Source organism: Epinephelus moara, chromosome 18 (genome assembly GCF_006386435.1).
Source record: "Epinephelus moara isolate mb chromosome 18, YSFRI_EMoa_1.0, whole genome shotgun sequence".
NCBI lineage: Eukaryota > Metazoa > Chordata > Actinopteri > Perciformes > Serranidae > Epinephelus > Epinephelus moara.
Genome location: NC_065523.1, coordinates 33,378,397 through 33,402,937, shown reverse-complemented (window position 1 = coordinate 33,402,937; position 24,541 = coordinate 33,378,397). Strand labels below are relative to the sequence as shown.

Genomic DNA, 24,541 nt, shown 5'->3' with positions numbered 1-24,541 from the left:
GCGACTAGCCGTTTAATTGGGACAAGGTTACTATTTGAAGTTTTACGGTCGAGCCGCTGCTTCTTAGCGTCGAAAGGGGTCAATTGAGGTGGTTCAGGCATCTGATCAGGATGCATCCTGGGCGCCTCCTGTTAGAGGTGTTGCAGGCATGTCCCACTGGGTAGAGGGACTTCTAGGGTGCTTTGTTTGGCCTGCTGCCCCCGTGACTGGCCCCGGATAAGCGGATGAAAATGGATGGATCGATAATAATAATATTGTAATGTTGAAAAGGCTTTTATTTGATTTGATTTTTTTTTTTTTACCAATAACCAATGTCTGGCTTTCATTCGTTTGGCATCAACCGCTACACATGTATTGTATCGTTTCCGGTTGTGTATGCCTGCGAGGCCAAACTGCGGGCAACTCATTACACAGCCCTCCTGTCAGTCTGTCCGTTAGCTCGCCTGAATGAAAACACGGGAGCGACGACACCGTCGGTGAAGCCGAGTTGTGGAGATAAAAATTAACTGCAGCCTTCCTCTGCGGGGTTTCTTCTCGGGTGTGACAGGTGTACAGCTTCGATCAGGTGCGTTTCCCATCGATTACTGACATTAACGGTTGCAGCTAGCAAGTGTTTGTCATTAACAACGGCCCGTATCGAAGCTAACTTAGCTAACGATGCTATCATGCGTCAAACAGTTATCGCGTCACCCACTGGACTCACATTTCCAGAAACTTCTGGTTTGCGACCATTGAGATTGCAGTTAACAGTCGTTTTAAATGGTTTCTTCATTGCTAGCTCCTGAATTGTAAGTGTGAATAAAGTGTGGTTGCAGCGCACGGTCACTGAACCTGTGCACGTTAGCATAACTAGCTTAACAACGCGGGCATTAACGTTAGCAGGTGAGCACGTACGTAAACAAAGCCAGACTTGGCTAAGTTGTTCCTTGTTTTTCTTGCTGGTTTTCCTCCACATGCAGCGCGCTGTGTGCTGGACGTGACAGGGCAACATGGACCCACGGAAAGTGGCAGAATTGAAGGGCTTCGTGCACATGTGCGAGTCTAACCCGGAGCTCTTGCACCTTCCAGAGATGGCATTCTTCCGGACCTGGTTGGAGAGGTCAGTACACCTGGGGGCAGAACTGTTGCTCCAACCTGTCAACGCACCGTGCATGTGTCCAGGCTGTTATGTAAATGATTGATAGGGGATTTATTCTGTCATTATGTCACTAACGCACAGATGCATAATGCGCTCACATGATGCAAAAAGAGGTTATTATTTCATGAACTCAGAAAAACAAATCCAGATTTTTGTCACATGAAAACATTTTTCACAATTGACATAATAATCACGTTATTTCTGATTAAGTGAATGCATTACGCTTCACTACATTACTAAAATACTTACATGAAGTCGCCAACAGACCACGTGCCCAGTACCGCCCACCTTCTAGTAAAAACCATGGAACACAGGGTGTGTGTGTGTACTTGTACATGGTACATAGTGAGGACATTTTTGGTCAGTCCTTTCTTCTTCAAAGGTCTGTTTAAGGGTTAAGTCTTGGTTTTAGGGTTCAGGTTAATGTTAGGGTTAGGCATTTAGTTGTAATAGACAGGGTCAGGGTAAGGGGCTAGGGATTGCATTATGTCAATGAGGGTCCTCACAAAGATAGAAGTACAGGATTGTGTGTGTGTGTGTGTGTGTGTGTGTGTGTCAAACTCTTGATTCAACAAGGGAGTGTTTCTTTATCTTTGATCATTTACATTAGGACAAGTAACTAGTCAAAACACACAGGAACCATTTACACTTTGTCAAAAATTTGGATTCAGAAAGTCCATGGTTGGTATAAAATTTTAGGTGTGGTTAAGGGTTTTTTTTGCCACCAAGTAAAACACTGTCATAAATAAAGTAGTGCATAAAGTCAATTTACATAAATACTTGTTTGATTTCCCAACCATAAATGGCCCAAATCCTCTGGTTCTAACTTCTCAAATTATAATATGTTCTGGTGAAACTCTTTAGGGTCTATTAATTTGACAGAACAATTTGAAGACAGTTTGATCACCACATGTTCTGGGATCTGTTTTTAACATTTTATAGACCCAAGGTAAGGCAAGACTTAGTTATGCCTTTGAAACCTGAGCAAATTGGCTTGATTTATTTTAAAAACATGGGAAGAAAGCAATGAGCAACAAAAGAACAAATGACCCAAAAAAAAATTAGCAAGAAATTAATTTTTTTTTTTTAAAAAGAAAAAAATTCAAAACAAGAAAATTAATTTTAAAAAAGAAAATTAAAAAATAAGAAATTAGTAAAAAAAAAATAAAAGAAAATTACAAGCAAGAAAATTAGCAAAAATAGAAAATTAAAAAAACAAGAAATTAGTAAATAAAACAAAGAAAAGAGTTAAAACAAACACACAAGGACATAGCTTAGAAAGAGTGCTTGAAAATTAGAATAATCCTGAAACATAGTTTTAAAATGTAATAATAATTACTATAAATATATTTTTTCCCACTTTTATTTCTAGTTTTTTTTTTTAGATTTATTTATTTATTTATTTTTTCACAATTTATGGCACATTTCTTACCAAGTTGTTCAGTGCCTTTTTCTAACATTTTAAAAGCAATCACACCAATTTGCTCAGTTAAAGGGTTTGAATACTTGTGAAAGACGTCAGAAAACAGCATAAGAAAAGGGATGTTGCTCCAGGTTTCAAAGGGTTAATCAATAGAGGGGCAATGTAAGTGTTGCAGCTGCACAATGTCAGAATTAGTATATATATGTATAACATAAATAAGTAAGAATAGCTATGAAAAATTGAGGCAAATACAAAAGTTTTGTCACAACACTGTCATTTCTAACTTTAATACAATACTTTTAAAAACAGCAATATTAGATACCTTTTTTGATAACGGGACAAATGATACTGAGGGCATACAAGTCTTTTATTAACAGATAAATATAACAATGCTATAATGTGACTTTTCTTGGTTACTTGCAGAGAACAGCAGAATGACTGTAACAATGATAATAAGGGAAATCAAGAAAGCACAGCTGGAACCAGTGTATTAATACTGCAGAAAATGAGTACTGAGACAGTCTCAAATATTCAGAATCTATGTATTAATAAATCAGTTGTTTTGACACCGCTAATATAAATCTATGAGTAGAAATAAATAAAAAAATTAAAACAACAATTAATTGTGAAAATAATTGAAAAAAAATGATAAAGATAACTCTTATAAATGAGATTTATGAAGTGGCAACAGGGAAAAGAAAATAACCCTATCTATGTAACAGTATATGTATGTTTGTATTGTAATATGGATGTATATATTTTTGTGATATGAATACATTTTCTGGGCATTTTTATTGAGCACATGTTCATAGAAAAAATAACCATATTAAAATATCTGTCTTGGCAAATAAAATCCAGCAAATAAAATAAGTGTTTCCATAATTTTATACTGCAGCATGGGTGCAACACTCCCTCCCCCACCCAAGACAAAGGAGTCATGCCAGGTAACACGTGAATATTTTAATTATGCCATTTATTGACAACATGTGATGATTCAGATTTTTTTTCCCATGCTTGTCACATCATGTTGTAACAGAGTGCTCTCTGACTTGTAGGGCGGCTGTCCCTGTGGTCCTTCTCCTACATCAGCTCCAGCTCCACCTCCACCTCCTGAGCCAGAGCCTGCTGTGCAGTCTGAGAGTGAGGAGAGTGATATAGGTACACATGTTTTCTTTAAGATTGACTCATCTGCGTTCTTTTAGGGGTTTGTCAAATGGAAACTGACTCTCAGCCGTTGGCAAAACGTAGTGATATAGGTCAGTGGTTCTAAACTTTTATCCTTGTCAAGGACCCCTAAAACGATATACATTCAGTACAGACCCCCATTTGGTAAGATTTTTCTTCAGGGACCTCCGTCTGAAAAGATTTTGGTTGTTAGATATGATTAAGACCAGAATTCCTTAGCTGTCAGCCACAGTCGAGGAGGTAACGGTAGAGGAAGTGAAACCCATGATCAGAATAGTCACTGTCACGACTCTTATTCACATTTGGCTTACTTCTATAGGGAACTAAATTGTGAAAATAGAGTATTCTTCATTTTTCTGGTGACCCCCTGGAACTTCCTGAAAGACCCTTGGTGGTTCCTGGACTCCTGGTTGAGAACCACTGACGTAGGTTAAAGCGCTGATAATAATATCTGAAAGGACCACCAACAATATCAGTTTAAATGTACGCTATCGTTTAAATATTTTTACCGCTCCACTTTGTCATCAGCCCTTTCCATCGGGGACCTTTCAAAGCCACCAGACTCCTTTGCCGAGAACAGTAATTTTACCTCACAGAACAGGGGAGTTACTCGTCTACTGCTGCTTCAGTTGTTAGTTTGTTTGTGTTACTGTGTGTCTTTTGGATCCGAACCAACGTGGTGTCTAGGGGTGTGCCATTCCATCACATTCATGATAATACCAGTATACTTTTTAATATCACATGAAAAATTCATATCGTGATACTCGCGATATTTCAACTTGTTGGCATATTGATGTCAAACTGTTACACAGCTTTAATAAACATGGCTGAAAGTGAAATAATTAGCAACTCCATGGTGGTTCCAAAAAGAGGAGCAGCTTCAGTAGTGTGGAATAAAATGTTGCGTCCTGGATGTTTTATGAACAGCCCCGAATTTTGGCTCCTCCGGCAGCAGCACAAATTGCAATTCTTTTTTCTTAAATCAACTGTACTTTTTTTTTTTTTTTTTAACTAATTTGGCATATCGTCAAGAGTATCATTATCACAAAAATACCCTGAAATAATGTGATATTATATTAGGACCGTATCACCCACCATTAACTCCCAGCAAAGCAATGTTATGTTGTTTTAAGACTTGGATTTTTGTCTCTTCATTGATAGCACCAGGCTAGCTTTTTCCAATCTCAAGCTAATGAAAAAGCCAAGGAGTCTGCCCTTTATTTATTCCATACATATCTGCTTTTTCACAGTTTGCAAATATGTCCCCATTTTTATACATCACTTAAATTCATTTATTATTTTTCCTGGGTGGGAAAGAGTCGTCATACTTAACTATGTGAGGTTCGGGGCGGTCAGACCGTAGATTTTTTTTTCTCAGTAAATGTACCACACTTGACCTGTACATCCTTATTACAGTGGTTTGATCAGCAGTAATGGATGTTGTGTGTGTGTCCCAACAAGAGCTCATTGTAAGTGTCAAATCTTTTTTAGAAATCGACAAAGAGGGGGTGATCGAACCAGACGATGATGAACCACAGGAGATGGGAGAGATGGAAAATGTCGAGGTAAAATGTTGTTGCTTTTTTATGTTATCTATTAATCATGCATACATTTATTCACACTCAAACCCTCTTCTCTCAGTTTATTAAATGAGATTTTATGCCTGGAAAATAACCAAGCGTACACCATGATTTCCTCAGGTCACAGAGGAGATGATGGACCAGGCCAGTGATAAGAAGATGGCAGCCATTGATGCTTTAGGAGAAGGTAGATTGGTACTGATATAGCTTCTGTATTGATTAGGTGAATGGAAAGGTGCTCAAAAGTGAATTAAAGTTATGATCTCTAATACCAATTTTGTTTTCTCTTGCAGGCGATCTGCAGAAAGCTCTGGATCTTTTTACCGAAGCCATCAAGCTGAACCCCTGTGTAGCCATCATGTACGCCAAGAGGGCAAGGTGAGAGTCCGCGGAGTCTGTCATTCAGGTTCACCATGGCAGAGCATTTAAATAACACTCAACAAGGCCTGTGAGTTTAATCAGTTGTCCTTTTTGTGTTAGCGTCTTTATCCAGATGAAGAAACCCAACGCAGCCATTAGAGACTGTGACAGAGCCATCAGCATCAACCCAGACTCTGCACAGCCTTACAAGTGGAGGGGAAAAGCTCACAAGTACGTTTCTATTTTACACCTTGGCACCCACACAACATAACCAAATAACACTCACAAGTATGACACACCTCATCTTGTTTGACTGCTAGCATTAATATTTCAGTGTTACAGCAGGACCAGTGATGTAGAATAAATTTATATTAGTGTTGCTTTCAATAAAGCTGGAAGCATTAAGTTTACTCATTGAGTGCGCTGCTGTCATTTTCCATAAATCCATCCATTTTCAACCGCTTATCTGAAGGCGGGTCGGGGGGGAACAGGCAGAACAAAGTATTACAGACGTCCCTCTCCCCAGCAGCGCTTTCTAGCTCCTCCTGTGGGCTGTGTTCCCAGGCCAGACGGGAGTGTTCTGGGTCTGGCCCAGGACCTCCCATCACTTGGATGCGCCCAGGAGGCATCTTGACCAGATGCCTGAACCACCTCAGCTAACCTCTTTGGAAGCGAAGGAGCAGCAGCTCTACTCCGAGCTCTCTCCGGATATCCAAGCACCTTACCCTATCTCTAAGGCTGAGCCCAGCCACCCCACAGAGGAAGCTCATTTCTGCCCCTTGTTTCTGTGATCTCATTCTTTTGGTCATTGCCCAGAGCTCATGACCATAGGTGAGGGTTGGAACGCAAAGTGACCAGTAAATTGAAAGCTTTACCTTCTGGCTCAGCTCCGTCTTCACCGTGATGGTCCGATGCAGCGCCTGCATCACTGCTGACGCTGTGCCAAACACCTGATCCATCTCACGCTCCATTCTACCCTCACCCGTGAACAAAACCCTGAGTTACTCGAACTCCTTCGCTTGGGGCAGTAACTCTCTCCCAGCCCAGAGGGGGCGATCCATCGGTTTCCACCAGAGAATCACAGCCTCAGACTTAGAGGTGCTGACTCTTATCCTGACCGCTTCACACTCGGCTGCAAACCGCCCCAGTGCATGCTGGAGGTCACAGTGTGATGAAGCCAACAGAACCACATCATCTGCAAAAAGCAGAGATGCAATTCTGAGGTCACCAAACCGGACCCCTTCCTCCCCCTGGCTGCTGTCATTCAACTTGTGTAATCAGTCAGTTTAAAGGGGGATAAGAGGGGACACTTTCTGCCTTGTTAGCAAAATGCGTTCCCTCAGTTACTTAATTTTGACAAAGCGTTTTTATTTTAACCGGCACAGCGTTTGTAGCACTGGTTCAACAGACTAAGAAACTCAAATTGGGGCTATCTCAGCATAAACATCTTTACAGGAGTACCAAGACATAAATACAGAATGTGTTGCAGTCTGCTAGAAGAGGTGGTACAGTACATATTTAACAGAGGGTTAAGGCCCCTATTCACTGTGTTAATATGAGCTGACAGCTGTGATGATTTCTTTGACTAAAACAGCCCTAGTCTGCACTGTGAGGCGCGTCCACCAGCGGCTGTTTGTAGAGCTTTGGTGACCAAAGACGGCCTGCATCAGAATCAAAACTGTCAAGAGATGCAGTACCAGATTCGTAGAACATGACTGCCACGACACACATCTACAAAGCAGCCAATCAGAGTGCAGCATGAAAAGAATGTTATCACCAGTTTTGAAAAATGTTGAACCTTTATTCTTGATTATATCGCAGTCTAACACAGATTGTAATCAAGACTTTTATCAGACTGATCACACAGAGCAAAGTAAAATGAATGTAAGATTGCTGTTAGCTTAGTTTGAGGATGGGTGAACTGTTAAAGGCTTCATATGTCAGTGAATTCATGCAGTTTTTTGCCATCTGGTGAGAGATCTGACAGTACTATGTTTTGCTTTCTGCCTCGTGTGTGCGTGTGTGTGTGTGTGTGTGTGTGTGTGTGCGCGCTGCAGGCTGCTGGGCCACTGGGCGGAGGCAGCCAAGGANGTGTGTGTGTGTGTGTGTGTGTGTGTGTGTGCGCGCTGCAGGCTGCTGGGCCACTGGGAGGAGGCAGCCAAGGATCTGGCCACAGCCTGTAAACTGGACTATGACGAGGATGCCAGTGCGATGCTAAAGGAGGTCCAGCCTAAGGTATAATGCCAGAGAAAAGAGGAAACATAGCTGTGATACAGATATGTTTATTTATGTGTGTGTAAGCTCAGAGTAGAGGATTCATATCGTGTGATCTATTTCAGTGTTCACATGATCCTGATGCAGATAAACAGTTTGAGTGTTGGAGGGCTTCAGAAGCTCCTGAAGGCTGACAGGGAATGAAAGCTGATGCTCCCAGCTGTGAGTTTGAGGTCTGTGTTAATCTTGTCATGTTTCCCCTTTTTTGTTTTTTCAGGCTAACAAAATTATCGAGCACAGACGCAAATACGAGCGTAAGAGAGAAGAGAAGGAGATCAAGCAAAAACAAGAGCGGATAAAGAAAGCCAGAGAGGAGCATGCACGGGCTCAGAGGGTGAGATACTTCCCACCTCTGACTACAAACAAATGCATCATCTAAATTCATGGATTCATCATTTTGAACGTGAATAAAACGCTGTTACCATTTTCACAATGAGAGTTTTCAGTAAGGCTCATAAAACAACGAAGAAGCCACTACTGAATGCGTCCGACACTGATAAACTGATCCTGTTCTTCTGTGTCTCAGCAGGATGAGGAAGCACGACAGTTTGGAGGAGGGTTCTTCCCAGGTAGGAGGTGAAAACAAGCCGGTTCAGTGCATGATGGGATGAGACGAACACTCCAAATGTCAATTATAAGAGAAGCAATACCCTGTGGAAAATAATTCATTCTTTTATACACATTAAAAAAAAATTATCAATCATATTTACAGCCTCAGGTAGCAGTCTATTTCTCTGTGCTGTGTTTCATCATTAATTTATCAGACAGATGTGATAGCACCTGTAAGCGCAATACTGAGCGCTGCTACAGTTAATGAGTCTCGTTTATATTCTGCAGGACCTGCTGGATTCCCAGGCGGAGCCCCTCCCAGCATGCCTGGTCTCGGTGATCTCCTGAAGGATCCGGAGGTGCTCAACGCCATGAAGGTGATCCTAACATTCCACCACTTCCACTGCTATGTCCCATGGCTTAGGTTATACTGATCTTAAAGGGTTAGGTTTTGGGAAATACAATTATTTGCTTTCTTGGCAAAAGTTAAATTAGAAGATTGACACCACTCTCATGTCTGAATGGTAAATATGAAGCTATTGCTGGTTAGCTTAGCTTAGCTTAGCTTAGCATAAAGACTGCAGGTCGTTGCAGTGGTTCTGAAACAGACAGGACAACAAATACAAAATCATCATCCCCACTGTAACAGGGGGAGGATGATGTTGAGGGGAGGGATATGTTTTAATTCCACACACCAGAGCATGTATTTGAGCCTTTGGCAGCGCCAAATAGAGATGGACTTAGATGTATTATCCTGTTGTTCACTCAAAGAGATTAAAAAGCTAGAGGGTGGGGGATCCTGTCTACATAGAACAGCTAACGTGCTCTCACAGCCGCCACACCATTAGAAGAAAGCTCACATTATTGCCACTCAACATGACTAACCGGGACATCACTCCTGTCAATGTTAATGCCCTCAAAGTCAGAAAACACCTGTGCCTGAACTGAGGTGAAGTTTTTGAACTAGTTGTGCACTTTCTCAAAATCACCCTTCTGATTGATGTCACTGCTGCCAGTGTAAGATGGTTCAAGTACACATGTAGGTTTACTGGAGGTGGAGCTGGATGACTGATGTCAGAATGAAGTTTGTCAGAGCTTTACATCTGTCCCACGAATGATAGGCCTATAGTGCAATACAAAATTGGTGTACTACTCTTGAAAAGTTTAGGGTGAAAAAAAATCCTTAGATATGATCTATTCAGAGTTAAAAGCTCAGCTAACCTGCTTCATCAGGACTTTGTGGGTGTACGCTAAGGTATCACTGACATTGCCTTTACTCAGATCCTCAAATGTGTCTTTAAAACTGATTCTGAGATGCGCTACATGAATAAAGGTGACCCCGTTTGTACTTTCTATTGAACTCCAGGACCCTGAGGTGATGGCTGCCTTCCAGGATGTGGCACAGAACCCGGCCAACATCGCCAAGTATCAGAACAACCCCAAAATCATGGCCCTCGTCACCAAGCTGAGTTCTAAATTTGGAGCCCCACCACAGCCATAGACTGGGAAGGACCAAAGATGAGAGGAGAGTGGATACGTGGTGAAACAATCTGGAGAGCCACAACGCTTCTCAACAATTATTCCACTGTGTGCAGATCAAACAGGGGAAGCAGGTGACAGGTTATTTGGTGTCGTGTAGAGAAAGTGGGGCAACTTTTTAAATGTACTTAGAACTTAGCAACGTCTCGACTAAGCCACCCGATGGTCAGGAGTCAGGTCTGACAGCTTCCTCCTGATTCGTCTCAGCTGGGACTTTATTAACCACAGGTTGATTTCTCAACCTGTATCTGCAACAGCTAAACTGTGAGCTCCCGCATTAAGACGCCAGCTCACAAATATTTTCACAGCCATTTAATACGTGGTGATGGTTTAGCTACTGGTCTTTCCTTTCTCCGAGTGGAGCCGAACTCTCACACACAACTGTCAGCGCTTTTTGTTATCAGATCTATTATTATAACTGCAAAAAAAAATTAACTGATCTTGTTGTCTGACCCTGTTGGAAAAATGATTCACAATAATAAAAGTTCTGTTGCTGCAAAACAGGTTTGATGTTCTTCTCTAGTTCAGTTGTCATCTTGTACAAACCAGACTGGTTTTACAGAACAACACGCTCAACACACTAATTTTTACTGCAGGTTCTCATCTGTTTAACGGAGAAAAGTTCTGGGGCAGTGTAAAGCTCAACTGTAGGCAAACCAGCTGAATTTGAAATATTTCTGTTGACAAACTCAAATTCTTGTTACCAAACCTTTATTGATTAATCTGCCGCTTTTCTTCCCTCCAATCATTTTGGTTGACAAAATGTCAAAATTAATTCCTGAAGGCCGAGGTGCATCAACAAGTTACTTCTTCGTCCGATTGACAGAAACCCTGAGTATACAGGCGAGTCCCTACAGGTGCTGCAGTATAACTGAGGCCCAGGGGGAGAGTGGGTCACCAGGACACGTAATCCTCACAGAGCATCTGTCTTACAGCCAGAGGATTACTGACCTGGATCACTGTGTCAGAGCTGATCTGAACGAGCAGCTTTTTGTCCACCAAAATGTAATTTAACTGTTAATGGATAGGTTGGCTATTTTCCAACCTGGACCATATTTCTACTATGTTTTTGTGTCGAAGTGACTAACGGGAACATATTTTTAAGTTGGAAACTAGCTGCAATAAAATGTTAGTAATAGCTAATAATGCACCATCAAAAGCACTTGTTTTTGCCACTGACAGGCTCAGGTTGTTAAAGTGTCTGACACCATTATAGAGAGGATCCCTACAGAGACAGCCCTGAAATCACCATCATCAGACTCCATTGAAAAAAGTGGTTAATTTTATCAGCATAGAATATACTTAATTGAGAGTCAACAAAAACAAAATAAAACTCTCAAAAACAGTCTTGCTTTATCCTTTCACTTTTCAAACAATCATCAACTTTGGTTTGGTTGTAATAAATCCTTAATTCACCCAGTGAGATGTGAAACTGCTGCCTCTATACACGCTAAAATTACTGTTTATTTATATGGAGTCTGGTGGCTTTGGCATTAGTTGTTTTGGGGCTCTTTCTGGTAAAACAAAATTGATTTTACAGGGCTATCTATGTAGGGATCCTCTCTGTAATTTCATCAGACAGTCAGAATAACAATCTGAGCCTGGTTGCAGTGGTCTCACTCAATACTGGACCAGTTTTAACAACTGTTGTCTCTATCGGTCACTTAAACACAAAAACATGGGAAATACTGTCCAGATTGAAAAATACCCAAGTTACCATTTAACCAAGCTGTGAATGAGTCTTTGCACACACATCAAAGTAAATGATGAACCATGTTATTTTCAGCAGCCCAAACCTGCTTCACAAACCAGCACACTGAACCACCAGAAACTAAAACTACTGTCTGTACAAGTAAAACAAGATTTGATTTGTGACAACATTATTGTTTATTTGTGTACTTACAACATACCAAAACAAAGACATAAGCGTAAAACAACTAGGCTTACAAGCAGGGTGAACAGGGGAACAGTAAGGATGATGCTTGTAGCAGCCAAGAAATAGATCAGCAATAATACAGCTAGTGTCCGTATCTGTGAAAACATGACGAACAAGGTGAGAGAGAGAGAGAGGATGTTCTGTCAGTACAGATGTTCATTTAAAGGAATGTTCACAACTTTTCACTGTCTGAGGAAATTAGTTGTAGCCAAACTAAGATTCAATGCACGGCCATACATCTGTGCTACAATTTCGAGAGTTATATTTGAATCTACAAGTGCTGATACTCACTTCTGAAACTCCCACTCCCTGTTGTCCAGAGGGCACACCTGTCGGGTTTTCAGCCAGCGGGAAATACAGTGGAAATGGAAGGCATGCTGGGGGAGAGAAAAACATGCACTGTATAACTTAATTGTCTATTGTTAATGTAAATTTATCTCAAACCTGCATCTCACCTGTCAAAATTAATAACTAATTAGATATCTAACCAAGGCTATCTTTTAATTACAGGATTTAATGCTTGATTCAGACTTTTTTCTCCCAGTCCAACATTTCTGGCAAGACTGTTAACATTCATGTTTGAAGTGACACAGGTTTGACATCAGTGTGAACAGATCTCTGCCCCGAAACGCCTCATAGCAACCAATAACGTCACACATACGCGTGTTGGAACGACAAAAATAGTCATGTGTGAGACACAGGCATGTGGGTAAAAAATGAACGACACAGTGGTACAAGCGTTAATGTTGCAAATGATTTGCTGCAGAGGTTGGACAGCAATTTGTCATATGTTTAGGGTGAGGGTGAGAAAACGAAGGAAAAAAATAGAATTTGTGTGTCCACAATACTCTGAAAAAAATCAAACATGTCACACGAGAGCAAAAAAATCAGATTTAGACCACATCTGTTTGTAATATGAATGTAGCCCAAGTCGTATATAGCCAAGCAGACAACTTTGGTTTTATTTTCAAAGGATTTAAGATATCCATCTCTTGAAATTTCTGTCAATTTTTGTTTGTGATGTTAACATTAAAAGTTAGATTTCACCTGGCATACACCAGAGGCCTCGTGAAAAGCTGTTATTGGGAACCACTTTGCACTTGAAGGGTAAAAAATGACAACCATAATTGGCCCGATCAGAGACATGTATATGTTAGAGGCTGGTAGAGACTCACATTGCAGACACCCCAGGCTACAGTGCATTCCTCAGAGGTTGCAGAAGCTTGGTTGGCCTGGCACTCTATACCTGAGGAGAGAGGGAGAAATGTGTCAACAATGCAATTTCACAAAACACACTGACAAGTCTGATGAACGGAAGTCAGAGCCTAACACTTGTTGTCAAAGCTGCTGCCATGACTGAAAGTCATTTGACATTCATAGTCCAGTTTGTGTCAGAATCCAAAGCTGTGTGGAAGTGAACTCACAGAGATCCATGATGTGGTTCCTACAGATCGCACAGTTATCCACCACAATGTCCCACGCCCACAGCGCCACAGCATTCCACTGGTGGGAAAATCAGAGTCACAATCAAAAATTATCTGACCAACACTTCCATTGCAAGTGGACTTGTTGACAGTGGTGTGAACAAATTGAATGAACAGCTTCACAACACATGTCAACAGTTCATATTTCAGATAAAAACATTTTAATATGCTCTTGTCTTATCTAGGCAGCAGACAATATGGAAACAGAAAGTGAACGGTAGCGCCCAAGATGTTTGACCTGATGGTCATCTTACAGATAAATGTCAATAGGAAAGATTTTACTTGGGAGTTTATGAACCAAATCAAAGAAATTAAATTGTGGGTAGGTAGAGGGGGCTGTTGAATGATGTGACACAAAACAGTTTGGCTTCATACTGTTACATTACTGTACTTCTAATATTTTCAGCCAGATGTAATTTAATTTATAAATAGAAAAGGCATAGTATCTCTGCTTCTTTCATACCTCATACTGAAATATAAACTCAAGAGCTTGACTGAAATAAGAGTTGCAACATCACCTTGTCGTATCATTACATCTTACTGATATACCGTAGATGATGTTAATTGATGAACGTAGTCATGAAAGCCGGGTTCCCAAATCAAAATGTTTAATCAGTCGGTACCGTTAGCGGCTACTTTGTTGAGAGTTAAGCACAAAATTCAGTCATACCTTATTTAAGGTTGACCTGTAGTCCGACATTACAGTTTAAGTAAGTCATAGAGGTCTTGTAACTCCAGTTTTTGACTGTTTGCGGGGGCTGTCAATCTACGGAAATCAGGTTTAGCTAAGCTAACTTAGCTCGCAGAGTTAAGAGCTTTGTTGTTTAACGTTACTCAAGGTTTAATGTTAACATGAGGATTTGTTTTCTGTTTTGTTAATTACATCGTGATAAGGGTTAGTGATATCCGTCACTTCACTAAAGACTATACGTATATTTTTTTTGCTATAGCTAAAAAGAGAAGTGCAAATTCATGCCCTGTTTGGAAACAGGCTAACAGCTAACTAGCTAGCTACTGCCTTGTCGGCAAGCTACAGGGAGCTAACTGTTTGGAGCAGGCTAACAGCTAGTTAGCTACTAGCTACAGGGAGTTAACTGTTTGGAGCAGGCTAACAGCTAGTTAGCTACTAGCTACAGGGAGTTAACTGTTTGAAGCAGGCTAACAGCTAGCTACTGCTTTATCGGCAAGCTACAGGGAGTTAGCTATTTGGAACAGGCTAACAGCTAGCTAGCTAGCTACAGCCTTATCGGCAAGCCACAGGGAGTTAGCGCGAGAAAGCTAACGGGTATGCTAGCTAGTTAGTGGCTGTGAGATGTGTTAACGATCATTTGTGGCTGCTGGAAGATAATACAGGTTCTTAACACAAAAACACCGAGTCACTCTATGAAACCGTACCTTCTTTACTTCAAATCGCTTCTTGCTAGCTCCACTGTTTGTGCCGCTCGGCGTATCTACATCCATAGCTGCTGCCATCTTGAAAGGAGAAGTTTTGCGTGAGGCTTGAGTTACCCGGAAGAAACACAGCGATTTCCGTCGGTGTATTTAGTGTGTTAATCCGGGATTTTAGTCGTTTGTGTCGTGATACGGTCATTCTGGAGAGGAGCTGGCTGTTCTATGTTGCTTAAAAGAACTGCAGCATTTGACATGTCATTGGCATATAAAATGGAGGACAAAGCAAAAATTCAGGTTCCACCGAGATTTGAACTCGGATCGCTGGATTCAGAGTCCAGAGTGCTAACCATTACACCATGGAACCACATAGCAATATCAAGAGACTCATGACATCATAAAGTTGTCTATATACTCTGTGTTTCATGACGTGTTTAGGCCAAACAGGTTTCTTATACAAGTACAGAACCTATGTTTGTGGCTGGTTGTGTATGATGATCTTATTTCACTGTAGCTCTCACTTTGAAATAAAAGATGGCCTTGGTAATAATGATAACAATGATCAATGGGACTATCTTGACTCCATCTGTCAAACAAACCCTGTTATACATGTATATGTCCTTCAAGATTAGGAAGGGAGCAGGCTGAGGTCTCAGGTTGCTTCTTTCTTTTATTAAATTCCACACAGAGCATTTAATAAAATAAAATAAAAACAGTTACAGTGTCTTCTTCTTCTTTGTCACTTTTGGTGCTGCAGGTTTCCTCTGAGGTTTATTCCTGGTTGGTTTCAGTGGTTTAGTTTTGAGCTTTGCAGGCCTTGCTTTGACTCCAGGGGCCTTGGAGAGGCTGGGTGATTTTGCTTTCTTCGCTTTTGGAGGGCCAGGGGCCACGGCAACCTTCTCACCTGGAGGAGAGCTGCTTTCTGGGCAGGACGTGAAGACCTGGATGTCCCTGACCCTCTGACCTCTGAGCTCAAGAGGGTGACCACATGTGGCGATCACCTCCAAAGTTACATTCTCCATCCACCTGAGAGACAGAAGGGGGGCAGAGACAGTCAGATAATTATTGTAGCTTTACCCCCCTGATCATGAAGCAGTGACGCAAGTTCACAATCTCACTACCAACTGGAGACATGCAAGAAAAGCTTTCTTCACAAATTCAGTGTCAGTGATGAGTAATTGATATACCCATTTTCATTTGGGGAAGATGTTTTCCTTTAAATCAATTTCAATTTATCAATTCAGGGAAAGTCTGCGCTAACCTGCGTAGCGGCAGCAGAGCACAGTCACACAGCAGGGGGTTGTCCTGCAGGTCGATCACCTCCAGACTGGTGAGTGGGCTCAGGTCAGGAAGCTCCTCCAGCTGGTTTCCTCTCAGAGTCAGAGCCCTCAGCCCTGGACCCAACCCCGCCAGAGCGTCCCTGGACATCTGGATGGTGATACAATTTAAAGAGCTGATCAGCTAACATGATAGATTGAAAAAAAGACAATAAAATAAACTTTATGATGCATGGAACACTTAAGACATAGGGGACCTTCTCCACGCCCATGTGATCCATGTAAAGCCTCTTCAGACTTTGGGATATTGGCTTGAACACGTTTGGTCCCACCCAGCGAATTGTATTCTGAGACAGGCTGAGCTCCTCCAGGTTAGAGGCCTCAGACAGAGCTTGGGTCGGCATCTCTGTCAGCTGATTGGAATCCAGGTGAAGTGTACCCAGGAAAGCAGAATCCAGAGCACCCTTGGCAACAGCCGTTATGGTGTTATTGGTCAGGTAAAGTTCCCTGAGTTTAGGCATTACTGAGGACAGCAGACCAGTGGGCTCGAGCTTGGAGATGGCATTTCGCTCCAGGTGTAACACAAACAGATTTGGTAAGACTGCCAGAGCTACAGGGGAGACACAAAGAAACAGAGAATATCATGTGTTTTAGTTTACTGTTTATTCACACACATAATTACAGTGTATATTCCTGTAACTGCAGCCAGACTACCACTCACCTGATCCAGGGAACTGCACCAGTCGGTTCCCTTCCAGGTGAAGATACGTGAGCTCGGTGGCTCCAGTAAAAGCTCCAGGGTCCAAGGATGTGAGGTCATTGTCAGAGAGATATAAGTAAAACAGGTTTTTCATTCCCCGAAAGGCACCGCCTTCGATTTCGTGGATTTTGCAGAACTCCAGGTGAAGAGAAACAACTTGGCTGGTGCCTGGGAAGCTGTTGGTAGGGAGGTAGTGGAAGTGGTTACTGCGGAGGTCGAGCAGCTGCGTCTTGGTGGGGAAGCCTCGTGGGATTTTGGTGTGACCCTGAGCCTCACATGTGGCGTGCTGGGCTTCAATCTGGGGAGGGTCAAATCACAGTGGAGTATAAAAAACCAAACATCTTATTGGGATTTTTATAAAAGGTGACTGACAAAGCATTCAGATGTTTTACTGAAAAATTAGTTGCTTAATTTGTCTGTCTGTATTGTGGTGCTAGGTCGGAGTCACTGCCAAGGGGTGGCTGGAACAGCGCCAGACTTCAAAGCCAATATTACATAGTGGCCATACCAGTGTGAATGGGTAAATGTGACTTCAGTAGTCAGAAGACTAGAAAGGCGCTATACAAGTGCAGTACTTTTACCATTTCCATTTCTTTCCAGTAAATGCTTTGTTCTTCACGATCAATGTACTCCTTCAAATTAAAGCTATATATATATATATATATGTTTTTAGGTAAAGGACAACCAGCTTATTTGAAAAACAACAAATCCCCTAACAAATGTACAAACAGATACATATCTAAAATATATTCTAATAATCTAAAAATTTGTCATTTTTCTACAGAGCAGCTGATGTTGGAGCTGGACCGTTAAACACTCACATCACAGTCGCAGTTAACTGGACACTTGACTTTCTGTTTGGGCTTGGCTGTTGGTGGGGCGCTTCCTGCGCTCTCATCCTCCTTCTCGATCTCGTCATACAGCGCCTCCCCCCTGCTGCGGCAGCGCAGGTCCAGAGGAACCACAGCCTGCAGCGGCTCATCTGAGAGGTGAGGTGGTCCAGCGCAGGCTCCCAGCAGCTTCACACCACCGACAGTCGCCCACTCCCTCAGGGGCCGCATGTAGCAGTTACAGTACACTGGGTTGCCTTTAAGAAAAATAAGTAATGGATGGTATGTGATTATCTTCCATGTCTAAATCTGTGTCATGGTATGTGATTATCTTCCATGTCTAAATCTGTGTCAATAAAAAAGTGTCAGAACACAGTTGTACCGGTCAGGTTGAGGCTGGTCAGCTCTTTGGGGCCTGAGAGGGGCTCCAGGTAACGGAGCTGATTGTGGCTGAGGTCCAAGTGTGAGAGGAGGGGGGCGCGGGACAAAGCCTGATCCGACAGGTCCTGAAGGGACATGTGGTCGAGGTAGAGGTGCGTAAGCTTCGCCATGGAGACGGATTCTTCCCCGAGGTAGGTCATGGGGTTGTGGCTCATGTCCAGGCGCGTGACCTCAGGGAGTCTGTAGAAGGAGAGGAGAGTAAAGCATCCTTAGTGTCATGAAGCTGGAGTGGTTAAAAATGATGAGGTACTGATTCAGGTAAAATTCAGTCAATTCTATGTAGCCCCAAATCACATGCATGCGAGTGGGCAGGCAAGGTTCACACTTGCTGCTTCTTTTGTCATCACAGCAGACAGGCGCGCTCCCTCTGTTGCCTCTCTAAGCCCAGAGTGGGGGGGGTGTGCTGTATGTTTGAACAAAAATGTACAACCATGTAAGCTGAGTTATGTGGTTTTGATGGCAGTTAGCTGATGTTAAAGATGACCTCTTTTCCTAGTCATCAAGTGTTTTTGGTTATTTGGTTTGGTTCATTAGCGACTAGGGAGAAGCGGAGAGAATATTTCAATAAATCATTCAAAGAAATAGTCTTACTCCAAAATGTCCCCCTCACGTCTGAATTAATGGCGACCCAGCTGATGAGAAACTTTTTATCTCAAAATACTGAGAAGCTGTTTCAAACTAAGGACTTATCTTAAATTAATGACTTGTTATCTCCAAACAATCAGACACTTTCTCGAAATAATAACTTAGATATTTCAAAATAATGCCTTAATAACATTTGTCATTGTTTTGAGACACTAAATCAATATATTTTGGATACTAAGTCATTTTTTACAAGAAAGTCTTTTATTATTTTGAGATACCAAGTCATTATTTTAAGTTACTAAGTCAATATTTTTGAATATCAAACCATTACGTAGATAAATAAAGTGATTATTTTGTGAACAAAGTCCTTATTTAAAAAAAAACGTCATTGTTTTAAGACACTAACTCATTTTTTCAAGAAAATTTCTGATTATTTTGAAATAGCAAGTCATTATTTTGAGAAATCCTCTCATTGTTTTAAGATGCTTACTCAGTATTTTTGGATACTAAGTCATTATTTTAGAGAATAAAGTCCATTTTTTAAAGAACTTTTGATTTTTTTGTGACACTAACTCATTATGGTAAGAAAGTTTCTCATTATTTTAAGTTACTAAGTCAGTATCATTATTTTAAGAAATTCTATCATAATTTGAAGATACTAAGTCCGTATTTTAAGTTCAAGTAAGTCAATATTTTTTAATATTAAACCATTATGTGAGATATTAAGTCTTTTTCTTTTTGAGAACAAAGTCCTTATTTAAAAAAAACTCATTATTTTAAGTCACTAACTCATTTTTTCAAGAAAGTTTCTCATTATTTTGAGAAATCCTCTCATTGTTTTAAGGGATTGTTTTACTGAGTAATTTTTGAGATAGTAAGTCATTATCTTAACTTACTAAGTTGATAGTTTTTGGATACTAAGTCATTATTTAGAGAATAAAGTCCATTTTTTAAAGAACTTTTGATTTTTTTGAGACACTAACTCATTATTTCAAGAAAGTTTCTCATTATTTTGAGTTACTAAGTCAATATGTTTTAGATACTAAGTCATTTTTTCAAGAATTGTATCATAATTTTAAGATACTAAGTCATTATTTTAAGTTACTAAGTCAATATTTTCTGGACACTAAATCATTATCTATAAATACTAAGTCATTATTTTGAGAATAAAGTCCTTATTTTAAAAAGATCTCATTTTTTTTTGGGAGACACAAACTCATTATTTCAAGAAAGTTGTTCATTATTTTGAGTTACTGTGACAATATATTTTCCATACTATTTTTCTGAGAATAAAGTCATTATTTGATGAAAGTTTCTCATTATTTTGATATATAACTCATCTTAAAAATGTTTCTTATCAAGATGACCTACAGGTTCCATTTTTTTCAACACAATCACAGAAAGGAGCTTCCATTCTCTTACCAGTCTCATACTGGTCAGTATTTCAGTAAGACACCTTCAGTGATAATAGAATCAGGTTTGTTTGCTAAAATAACTTCACCTCTTGTTAGTAAAAGGCTGCTGCACTTGTTCCTATAGTGACACTGATGAGAGGTCATAAGCACCATTTGATATTAAAATTATACTTGCATAATGCCCATAATGATCCCTCAGGTGGTCTCACCTGGTCATGGTCTGAGTGGGAAAGAACTGCAGCTCGTTGTGGTCCAGGCTGAGGCGGCTGAGGGTGAAGAGTCCAGTGAAGGCTTCAGGGGCCAAGTTGTTGAGGGAGTTATGGCTGAGACGCAGCCACTTGATACTGTTCAGGCCCTGCAAGACCAGTCAGATGCCAAACATTATAAATCACCATGGAGTGTGTGCACTTCATGTGTGTGTTCCTGCATTTGTATTTGATATTAAAAAGTCTTTAATCCCATAAATCTGTGCACCTGGAAGGCCATGTTGGGGATGTAAACCAGCTGGTTGTGTGTGAAGGCCAGCATGTTGAGGAAACCCAGCTGTGTGAAGGCTCCAGGCTGGATCTCCTCCACACGGTTATGGTCCAGGTGCAGCTCCTTCAAGGAGGAGAGGCCGTCGAAGGACTCCTGAGGTAGGAGGTAGAGAAGGAGGGAAAGAGAAATCAGACAACATTATATGTGCTTGTAAAATGTTTAAAATATTACCTCAGTCTCCTCTCACCTGGTAAAGGATGTCAATTTTGTTGTAGGCCATATTTAGGGAGACCAGGCGACCCAGGGTCCTGAAAGCACCTTCCTTCACCTTGATAATGTTGCAGCGCTGCAGGTTGAGGTGTGTGAGGTAGGGCGTGAGGATGAACGCCCCCCTGGACAGCACCTGCAGGTTGTTGTTCCTCAAGTCAAGTTTTACTGTGATCTGTAAGAGCGACAGAACACAGATGGTACCTAAGACACTTATCTTCTTGCTGCTATAGCTGTACAGCAGTATGAGTGGCATACAAGAGGTCTTAACCTAATTTATTTAGGATGATTAAAGATTCAAACTGAAGAAACATCTGAAATGCATCAAAAAGTCATCCTCACCTCATCTATTGTCGGGGGAATCTCCGTTAAGTTCTTGCCAACGCAGGCGACTGTGAGTTTGTTGCTGTCACAGCTGCACACTTTGGGACATTTGCCTCCTTCAATGGGAAAACTCAGCGCCAGAACCAGCAGGAAGGAGGCAGCAGAGAAGAAATGCATCTGTGCCAATAAAACATGTTAGAAATATGATTAAAAAGTCAAAGCTGTAAACATTTAACAAATATACCTTATCTTCAAGAAAAATATGGTGTTGTTCATTTCATTTTTTTTTTATCCTTGTTTGTTTTTTACTGTTAATTGTATTTTTTAATTATATTATTATTTTATAATTATCAATGAATTTTTACCTTATTTTTTGTATCACTATTATGTCTCTCTTTTAATACCATTTTTATCTTTTTCCCCCCAATCATTATTATTATTATTTATTTGTTATCAACTCATTTACTCAATTTTCATTAACATTATTTTGATCTCTACGGTAATTTTTTTTTTTTTTTTTTACAATAATTTGTGTTTTTATTTTTAATTAAATGTTACTCCAGATATTTTTGTCACTATTACATCTGCACTTAATTTCCTTTTTATTGTTATTTCAAATTTGGTGATTATATTATTAATGTTATTCATTTTATTATTTGTTTCTCTATTTGTTATTAAGTCCTTACTTCATTTTTATTATCCTTATTATTTACTCTATCTTTATTTCTTTTTTTCTTTTTTTTACTGTAAATTGTTTTTTATTTATTTCTAATTAATTTTAAGTTTGGTCTTGTTGTATCACTATTACATCTGATTTATTTCATTTTTATTTTATTTCAAATTTGGTTATTATAATCTTTATTATTTACTCCTTTATTTGTTATTAAGTTCTTTTTTAATGTATATTTTTACATGTATTTTTATTAATTTCAACTCCAGTTTAATTGTTTTTCTATTGCTTCCATTTCTTTTAATTTTTATCTTTGATTTTATTTAAAACATTGTGATATTATTTTTTTTACTAAGTCCTCTTCACTTAACCTTTATTATTACTATTATTATTCTCTATCTTTCCATGTAGGTATTTACGTATGTATATTAACATATGTACATTTACTTGGCATTAAAACCTAAGACACTGAATTATTAATTCATGTATGCTCTGAAATTTTCAATAAACAAAACTGGGGAAGAAAAACTTAAAGCTGTTGTCAAAACTCTTCACCAAGTATTTGTACAAGCAGACACAAGCTCCACCAAATTTGAGTGCTTAGAGAACATAACAGCCTTTTAAATTAAACATATAATGAATGCTTAACTGTTCAGACTACTACCTGAATTACTGACTACTTATTTGTCTCTTTATGTTGCAACAGATTGGTTAAATATATAAAATATTTTGGTTGTTGATTTTCAAACACTGTATTTACTTTTCAATACCTCAAATCTGCACGAGACCATCTCATCAGGTGAAAAATGTTGCGAGAAAAAACTTAAAAGTCTGACATCAAAAACAAAAAACAAACTCACTGAAGAAAATAACTGTCTTACCTTCAAGCAGAGTGCCACGCTGTCACAGCCGGTTTTGACTTCAGTTATCTGCCGCCGACTTTTTAATTTCCCTCTGAGTGTGCCCAGCAGTTACTGTCTGTGGTGCAGCAGGCTAACAAACAAGGCTTTGGTAAATTCTTCTACATGACCCCTGATCCCTGAGCCCCCTCACTGCAAATTAACACCTTGGCTTTACATTTTCTGTCCAGTTAGGAGGCTGAAACACAGGGAGCAACTGTTGGTTTGTAGCATCAAGGCTTTTCGCTTCTTTGACCCCTCCAGTGCCACAAAACAAATTAGATCAGGAAACAAGAACATATGTAGAAAACCTGAGCTTTCTCCATAGACTCACTGTTGCAGGGTAAGCTCAACATTTCTTAACCTGGATCCTTTTTTTGCTGTTGTGTCGTAGTAACTAATGGGAACAACTTTTGAAACTGACCCAGCACTGAGTGAGATGAACAGGCTGCAATGTAACCACCTGCGTGTTCGCACTGTCAATTTACGTCCACTTAAAGTGCTTGTTTTTGCCACTGACATGCTCAAATCCTTATTTTAAGTGTCTGACAACATTATGGAAAGGATCCCTACAGTAAAAAACCTTTTGTTTAAGAGTAAGTCCTTTTTGTTTAACCAGAAACAGCCCTGAATTTGTTATCAGCAAACCCACCAGACTCCATTTAAATAAAGAGTATTTCATCATTGTAAAGCACACTTAATTCAAAGTCGCCAGAAACAGAGCCCAGGCGGACATTGTCTCTTCTTTGAAGGCGGCACAGCGCATCATTAGGTCGAACTCCCTGGACTGGACATTATTTACACTAACAAGCTCAAAAAGAAAGCCCACAGTATCCTCACAGACATTACACACACCGGCAACTCCATGTTTGAACTGTAACCATCTGGCAGAAGGTTCAGGACGATCAAATCAAAAACCAATAGACTGAAAAACAGCTTCTATCCAAGGTGTGCCCTTCATTGCTCCACCATAATACACAGGGTTAAACATGCACGTGTCTTTCACTGCTGCTGCTATCTTATCCTTTTACTATTTTATTTTGTGTAATGACAATAATGATTAATTCATCAATTCATTCAGACCAGAAGGCTCATCCTATGTAAGTGGAAGGACTTCTCACCTCCAACATATGGACATTGAGTTAAGGATGTTACATCTCATTTCGTTTGTTCCTGGGTTGATGGACAGGTGGGGTTATCTTTGTGTCCCCACTGGTTCTGTGTTTATTAATTCTCTGTATATCATAAAAACACCTTGTTTTAAAAACAAAGTCGACAGAAACAAAATAAACCTCGCAAAAATCTTCTGTTCACTGTCCCAACACTCACCTGCTCTGGTTTGGTTGTAATAAACCCTTAATTCACCCATTTAGATGTGACAATATTCTGCCTTTATACACACTTAAATTAGTGTTTATATAAATGGAGTCTGGTGGGTTTGTCGATGGCAATTTCAGGGCTGTTTCTGATTAAACAAAAAGCATTTTACTCTTTAACAGAAAGGTCTGTCTCTGTAGGGATTCGTTCCATAATGCTGTCAGTGGCAAAACATGTCTCGAGTGGTTACACTGCAGATTCTTGCTGCCGGCTGCAGCGCGCTCGCTCAATACTGGACCAATTTTTTTTAAAAAGTTGCTCTTATGTTAAGTTGCTCCGCTGCGGCAACAGCCTTGTATATGGGGCGCCTGCTTTATCCACTAAGCCACCAGCGCCCCAGGAATATCTTTATTTCTTGAATA

General features: G+C 40.2%; 3 protein-coding genes and 1 non-coding gene across 6 annotated transcripts; 1 reads left to right on the top strand and 3 right to left on the bottom strand.

Annotated features, from left to right (window-relative positions):
- Window positions 1–402: 402 nt before the first annotated feature.
- st13 (ST13 Hsp70 interacting protein) lies at window positions 403–10,549 on the top strand. Of its 3 annotated transcripts, none has more exons than XM_050068611.1 (13): window positions 403–565; window positions 960–1,099; window positions 3,457–3,505; window positions 3,617–3,719; window positions 5,238–5,311; window positions 5,447–5,513; window positions 5,620–5,704; window positions 5,807–5,917; window positions 7,819–7,921; window positions 8,178–8,294; window positions 8,490–8,529; window positions 8,798–8,886; window positions 9,876–10,549. In XM_050068611.1, the coding sequence occupies exons 2-13, from the start codon at window positions 990–992 to the stop codon at window positions 10,008–10,010; spliced, it is 1,083 nt and encodes a 360-aa protein (XP_049924568.1). In that variant the 5' UTR covers window positions 403–565; window positions 960–989; the 3' UTR covers window positions 10,011–10,549. The 3 variants fall into 3 exon arrangements, with proteins under 3 accessions (XP_049924568.1, XP_049924566.1, XP_049924567.1); XM_050068609.1 differs by having other exon boundaries at window positions 8,487–8,529; XM_050068610.1 differs by lacking the exon at window positions 403–565 and adding an exon at window positions 665–788 and having other exon boundaries at window positions 8,487–8,529.
- Window positions 10,550–11,911: 1,362 nt separating this feature from the next.
- rbx1 (ring-box 1, E3 ubiquitin protein ligase) lies at window positions 11,912–15,022 on the bottom strand. Its single transcript, XM_050068905.1, has 5 exons — window positions 14,864–15,022; window positions 13,409–13,487; window positions 13,160–13,230; window positions 12,276–12,361; window positions 11,912–12,079 (listed from the first exon to the last, which is right to left on the bottom strand). Exons 1-5 carry the CDS (start codon window positions 14,939–14,941, stop codon window positions 12,067–12,069), a joined length of 327 nt encoding a protein of 108 aa, XP_049924862.1. The 5' UTR covers window positions 14,942–15,022; the 3' UTR covers window positions 11,912–12,066.
- A 130-nt stretch (window positions 15,023–15,152) lies between these two features.
- trnaq-cug (transfer RNA glutamine (anticodon CUG)) lies at window positions 15,153–15,224 on the bottom strand. The gene has a single exon. It is a non-coding gene; the product is annotated as a tRNA-Gln (tRNA).
- Window positions 15,225–15,515: 291 nt separating this feature from the next.
- On the bottom strand, window positions 15,516–24,468 carry chadla (chondroadherin-like a). Its single transcript, XM_050069305.1, has 11 exons — window positions 22,785–24,468; window positions 21,252–21,410; window positions 20,890–21,084; window positions 20,640–20,795; window positions 20,375–20,520; window positions 18,107–18,345; window positions 17,716–17,981; window positions 16,856–17,192; window positions 16,392–16,744; window positions 16,119–16,285; window positions 15,516–15,883 (listed from the first exon to the last, which is right to left on the bottom strand). Exons 2-11 carry the CDS (start codon window positions 21,408–21,410, stop codon window positions 15,574–15,576), a joined length of 2,328 nt encoding a protein of 775 aa, XP_049925262.1. The 5' UTR covers window positions 22,785–24,468; the 3' UTR covers window positions 15,516–15,573.
- Window positions 24,469–24,541: the final 73 nt, after the last annotated feature.